Source organism: Salminus brasiliensis, chromosome 16 (genome assembly GCF_030463535.1).
Source record: "Salminus brasiliensis chromosome 16, fSalBra1.hap2, whole genome shotgun sequence".
Classification (NCBI taxonomy): Eukaryota; Metazoa; Chordata; class Actinopteri; order Characiformes; family Bryconidae; genus Salminus; species Salminus brasiliensis.
The window spans coordinates 21,337,676-21,344,331 of NC_132893.1; the positions used below are offsets into that span (position 1 = coordinate 21,337,676).

Here is a 6,656-nt window from a genome sequence, read left to right on the forward strand (position 1 = left end):
CTAATCCTAAAGCTAGCATTAATAGATAACCTGACCATTTTTAGATAATCAGTAAGTAAAGTGGGACCATTCTGTCTTATTAATATTATATAATTTCCCATTAATCTAATATTTTAATCTTTTTTCATTAATTGTAGCACTATGTGGACGGTCTTTCCAGTCATATTCAGTGTATTCAATGTATTTTTAAAAAGTCATTATAAAAAGGACAGTAGATTGGACTTGAAATTGGAAAAAAAGGTGAAATTGGAAATTCCATGAAGCATTGAATTATTTATAAGCCATAAAGAAGTCATATAAAGCAGTTCAACCAGATGTGTTCTAGATCAAAGAGACAAAATAAGATTTCTGAAACATAAATATTCAGTCCCTTTATTATTATTTCAGAAGTGACAAAAATGACATGACAAACCATCAACAACTGCATCCTGTACAGCAGATGCTTCAGTTTGTGTTGCTGGAGTACATGATTAGAGAAGAGTGTGGAGATGCTAAGATGATGTGTGGAGATGCTGAGATCATGTGGAATTCCACCTGATGAAGGAAGATAAAGGATACGGGTGAAAGTTAGAGACAGTCCAGGAAAATTCCACAAGAGAGATATACTCAGGTAAACCCTCACCTGAGAGAGTTCAGATGTTTTAGTCCCATCAGATGCAGACTTCAGACAACAACATCTACCTGAAACAACAATGTCAAATAACGAATGACTTCATCTCAGCACTGAAACTGCTCTACAAGCCTCTACACAGCATTACAGTCAGGAGACGTTCATTTGCGTTAATCCTCAGTAATGTAAACTTACTGAAGCACAGATAGGGAATGTCAGTGACGAAAGAAATGCCAGTCAACACACCAAAGCTGATCCCGGCCACTATAAAAATCACTCCTGCAAATAGAGGAGGACCAATATGAACGCCACCACAGTAAAATAACAGAATCAGAGCAGTCCGGAACTCTTACAGTGAAATGAAGCTTTAAAGAGAGACACTTTAACAGAAGTGATGCACTTAAGGAATACAGGAACTAGAACAAACTCCTAAACCCATCATAATTTTCTCCTTTCTTTTCTCTCCCCTATCTACTGAGCTGCCCACTTCTGTCTGCCTGCTGCTGATACAAGTCCATTTATTGGATCCTATCATGCTATATTACCCCCACCCCAAACATTTTCCTGAAATAGTTGAAATAAGGTGCATTACACATGCTCACCTGTCAACTCCTCTTCTTCCTCAGAGCACTCAATGGAGGACATGTTGACGGCGATCGGCTGGTTCAGAGACGAGTGATTCACCCAGCAGCTGAACATCACCTGTCTAGTTGTGTGTGTCAGTAGCTGAAGGTACGATGAGAGGCTGTGGGATCCATCTGTGTTGATGCTGGAGTTCCAGTGAACAGCAGAAGTGTTCAGGTGCTGTGTCTGTGTGTCTGTGTGTGAAGTGTTCAGGTAGGTGATAAAATCTCCATCTCTGATCCAGGCCTGCTCCACAGCAGCAGGATAGAAACCCTCAGAGGTGCAAAGAACTGTGGGAACTCCATCAGGCCCCTTCACACACGACACGGAGACTGCAGGGCGTGCTGCAGACAGAGAGAGACAGAGAGAGAATCTGTATTTTAAGTGAATGCTGAAGATCTTTCCAGTAAAGAGCCAAACTACAAAACTACTGACTTTTCAGACAGTACAGTTGTAGGGAACAGGTGCAATTCCTGTGGATCTGTTTGTGGAGGGTGCAAGTAAATACTATTCCCCAGTCAAAAAAAGAAGCTCTCCAGAAGAGGTTCTTATGCAGAACCTGATGCCAAGGTTCATGGTTTTCCTACTATGGTAGGCTACCATTAATAGGCCGGAGATTCTTTATTGACCTGGCCAATCTACTCATCATAAGGAACACACAATAATTAAGTAATTAGTGAATGTAATTAGTGAGGAGAGTTTGGGAATAAAATGTTGATTAAAGAACTGACATCTTGATAGGTGCCAATAATGATCTAGTAATCATATAGTGAGCCAGTCCTGAGTAGGAAAGGGGGTGCGATCGACTCGACTCGGCTAACTGACACTGAAGACAGCAGAGCTAACAAAAGAACTGTAATAAATTAATATTATCTAAATATCAAAGAAATGTTATTAATAAAAGGAAAAAAAGATTACTTATTATTATAGTTTCATGTAAGAAATACTAAATGGTAGTCACATTACATGTAAGAAGGCATGGCTGTTTGTTTATCTATGAAAAAATCTTATTTCTTACCGATCACATGAATGAATGTTTTCTTTAATCCCAGACACTTTACAGGAGGGGCTACATGTCTCTCCACAGCACACTTGTAGACACCAGAATCATAAATCTGAAGATTCAACAGCTCATAGGATATTTCCTCTGTTTCTGGGATCCAGATTAATCTGATGTTGTCTTTACATGATTGAATGTTCCAGGATTTATACTGATAAATATATGAGCACAGTGACCGTTCCCTACTCAAAATGACTCTTAAAACTTCCCTTTCAATTGTTTTGTTGTAATCACAGTTGATGGTGGTTGTCTTTCCCTGATGAACGATGTAAGTCGCAGTGCTGTCTGTCTTCTTCACAACTGAAAAAAAGCAGTTCAAAGAAAAGAGATATATTAGTCTTACCCCTTATAACTGTGTAGAAGATGTACAGAAGATAGTGTAACACTACAGGCCAAACCTTCTGAAGAAATTAAGTTTAAACAAAAAAGAAGAAAAACATCTTATGTAGATAAACTATATATATATATATATATATATATATATATATATATATATATATATATATATATATATATATTACACTGAAGGGTTCGAGTTCTGCTGAAAAAGTGAGTTTTACTCATGCTGATTCTACAGCAGAGGTTTATTGTAGCTTTCATCAGACGTGTAGCTTTCATTTAACTCTTGCATCAGATTAACCTGAACATCTGATAAATCCAATCAGGTCTTAAATTATGAGACTGCAAAACATTTTTAGTTTGTATAAAAGAAGTTTACTTCAATGGCCTAAACACTTTTTCTACTGTTTATGAAGATAAGAAAGAAAATGTGTTTAAGTTTAAGTTTAATCTTTGATCTTAATCTTTCATCTTTTAAAAAACAACCAAAATATATATTTTTCATAAACTAAGTAAACACTGCAGCCGTAATGTAATTCCATATTAAAATATCCATATAAAGTGAATATATTTAGGCTATTTGTCAGGATTTGAATAAATGAACAGTGAAACAAATGTGTGTGCCTACCTGAGAGAAACATCAGAGGCATCCACACGGAGCAGAGCACACAGAAACCCATTACTGATAGAGTATCTACAAATTCAACAGCAAATATATATTTTAAACTTTCTTTATTCAAGTTATCAGAAAAATTTGATTCTATAAGATTCAGCTGCCCAAATGCTGGAATCACAGATCATGCTACACGTCCATAACAATAAAACGACTTACTTAATATTGTGTATATTGACCTTGTGCTGCCAAAACAGCTCTGATCTGTTGATGCAGTGGTATCTGGCACCAAGACATTAGCAGCAGATATCTTAAGTCTTGACTTCTTTGTCTAGCACATCCCATGTCTCTGCCACTTGTTTACCAGTTGCCTGGTGTTTTGGAGGTGCTCTGGCCCAGTCGTCTAGCCATCACAAATCGTTTCTTACGCTTGCCCATTTTTCCTGCTTCCAATGCATCACTTTTAAGAACTGACTGTTCACTTTCTGCCTAATATGTATATACATATACACTCATTGACGGGTAACATTGTAACAAGATAATTAGGGTTCACTTCACCTGTCATTGGTTTTATTGTTCTGGCTGATTGGTGTATACGGCAGCTAAATTGCTTGCTCTGTATCACTGTTACTTTGAATATTTTATATTATTACTTTGAATATATTTTATAAACACATCTCTAAAGCAGCTTTTTTGGAAGCATTTTAATTGCAATTTAAATTTAATTTAATTTATTTAACTCTGGTTTCTCTAACCAGTGATAGAAAATCACATTTTGAATCCCAGAGATGGCACTGTTGGAAGTGTTTTTAAAAAGGCCATTAAATGTATTTCCAAGTTTATTTGAGTAAATACATGTTACATAAATGTTTAGGAAAACCTTTTTGCCTATTTACACTCACCATTTGTGTCAGGCCGAGGAGTCAGCTTCTCTCTTCAGTGGTTTCTGAGTTATGCACAGTTTCCGTTATTCTCAAAAGCAATGCTAGCAGCTATCGGGTGCATACACAGCTCAGCAGGGACTGGTAAAATGAAAAGTACCCACAACTAAAATGTAGGCTAGTGCAGGGTCATTTCTCAACTGTCACACATGATATTCAAGTCGCAGTGTTTCAGTTCTTCAAAATTGGGTCAACACTTGGTTCTAAGCCAGGTGCTTTGAATGCATGCAGTCTAGGCATTGCTTGAAATGGAAACAAAAAAGCGTCGGTACTCCATATATTCACATGTTCGTGTGTGTATCGGCTGTTATCAGCAAATCTGAATTTCTGCAGTGAATTTCTACAGTGAATGAAAGATGCTAAAAGATATTGCTGATGTTCAACACAACATATGTTTATTTTGACATTTGTAGAATTATTAATTTAGCATAACTAAAAATAATATAGAGATGTTACATAATTAAATTACACTATACATCATGTGTGTAATATTTTTTTGTGTGTGTAAACACTCACTAAACTTGATGGCCTCAGTATTGCTACAGAATTTGCACTATTAATATTACTTGCTTTAGTCTTGTCAATAAAATGGAAAGGTGATAGTTATGTCATGCAGTGCCCCCTGGGTATGAGTTCAGGCGTTTTACTGAATTCTGTCTCCTCCCTGGGAAACCAGTTCCACTTCCTGCAAAAGCAGGAAAAAGTCCTAGTCCTTCAACGAGTAAAATACTTAAGTTGCTGGTAGTGCATATCAGTGTGTACCGGCCTACTTTGAGGTAGTGTGTGTTTAGAATAAGGATGAAGGGAATTGGCTGGGCCCTTGTAACCCCAAGTATAAGGTGACGGTTTTGTTGTCTTTTCCTGTAGAACTTCACTTCAGCATTGAGTTTAACCGTTTTAACCAACAAGGCCATTCATTTGTTCACCAGGACAGAAAAGTCTAAAGAAAGGCAATTCAACAAGCTCAGGTGATTTGACATCTTACAAAGCCAAGATTATCATTTAGTGGAATAAAGAAGCCAAGAAGGAAAAGGTAGTGACTTCAACAATGACTTCATTAAAACAACTTTAGCTAAAGTGATCCCTTTGGAAGTACATGGAATTCTGCACCAATTACTAATAAAATATTATCATTATCATTATTATAAGTCACAATTATAAACACAATCTAACTGAACTAATAACACACCAACAGTACACTGTACATTTCTTTGGCTGAGCACATTGAGGAAACATCCACAGTGCAGGCTAGAAAAAGTGAGTGAACATCTGTGACAAATGACAGGGATATACTTCCAGGACTTAAACAGAGGTAACAGATACCACAGGACACCTTCAGAGGCCTTGTGCAGTTAATGCGTCAGTGGATCAGAGCTGTTTGGGCAGCACAAGGTTGATATACACAATATTAGGGAGTGGTTTTAATGTTATGGCCATGGAGAATGATCTGGAGATTCCAGCATTTGGCAGCTGTATCTTACAAAAGCTAATTTTATTTTCCAGAAGTTAGGCAAGCTGTTTACAAGTGCAAAAACATTAGCACTGTGGGCATCCTGAAAGAGGTAAAAATAAACACAGAAGGCTCTACAAACTAGAACACCCCCTTTTCATGTGTCCACTATTAGAAAAAAATGCTGTTGCGGTCTGTCTTAAGTTAGCCTAAGACCACTTTGTCACGTATATGAGGAGGCAAGAAGTGGGTGAGAAGACTTTATTTAGCAAACCTATAGAAGAAAAAACACTGACATATGTGACTGTGTGAAAGCATTTACACAAACAAGTCTTGTGAAAGAAGGAAACAAACACAGGACTATCTATTCTACGGTAATCACAAACACCTGACAAAGGTGACCGGAGAGACAGGGCCTTGAACAATGACCACCTAGAGACACTGGGGTAGGACAAGGGCGGCAACAGGAAACACAAGACCAGGCAAATAGACATAAACATGAACAAGACAGCATCAAAATCTCACAGTCCCTTATTGCACAAGTCAAATTTCAATTTGACATTTTTATTTATTTATTGTTTTAATTAATTATTTGCATTCTTCCACTATATTTCACCTAATACAGGCACAGACACTAAATAAGCCTCTATTACATCCCAGTCACTTAACCTCTTGAGACCCTCGTCCTCATATTGTTTTTTGCAAAAACGACTTCCTGTACAAAGACTAACTTTAGTTTTTATACTTGTTAGGTCCTACTTATCCCAAAGAGGAGACATCAACAATGCACACCAAGCAAAAATCCGGGTCTCAGAAGGGTATTGCAGTGTACCAGTTCCACTGGCAGCAAAAGAAATCCCAGCGCATGATGCTACCACCACCATACTTAACAGTTGATACAGTGTTATAGGGGTCAGGTGCCTCACCTGTGCTCTTCCGTCATTGTTCCTGACCATCCAAACCAATTTCCTCTTAGCTGAGGGTAACAAATTATGTCTCCCTCCAGACTCTGGCAAGTT

The 6,656-nt window shown here is 37.5% G+C and overlaps 1 protein-coding gene across 1 annotated transcript; it reads right to left on the reverse strand.

The window, feature by feature from the left end:
- Positions 1-444: 444 nt before the first annotated feature.
- Positions 445-3,313, reverse strand: LOC140536405 (uncharacterized). The gene is made up of 5 exons (XM_072658191.1): positions 3,262-3,313; positions 2,253-2,594; positions 1,213-1,578; positions 759-889; positions 445-534 (listed from the first exon to the last, which is right to left on the reverse strand). Exons 1-5 carry the CDS (start codon positions 3,311-3,313, stop codon positions 445-447), a joined length of 981 nt encoding a protein of 326 aa, XP_072514292.1.
- Positions 3,314-6,656: the final 3,343 nt, after the last annotated feature.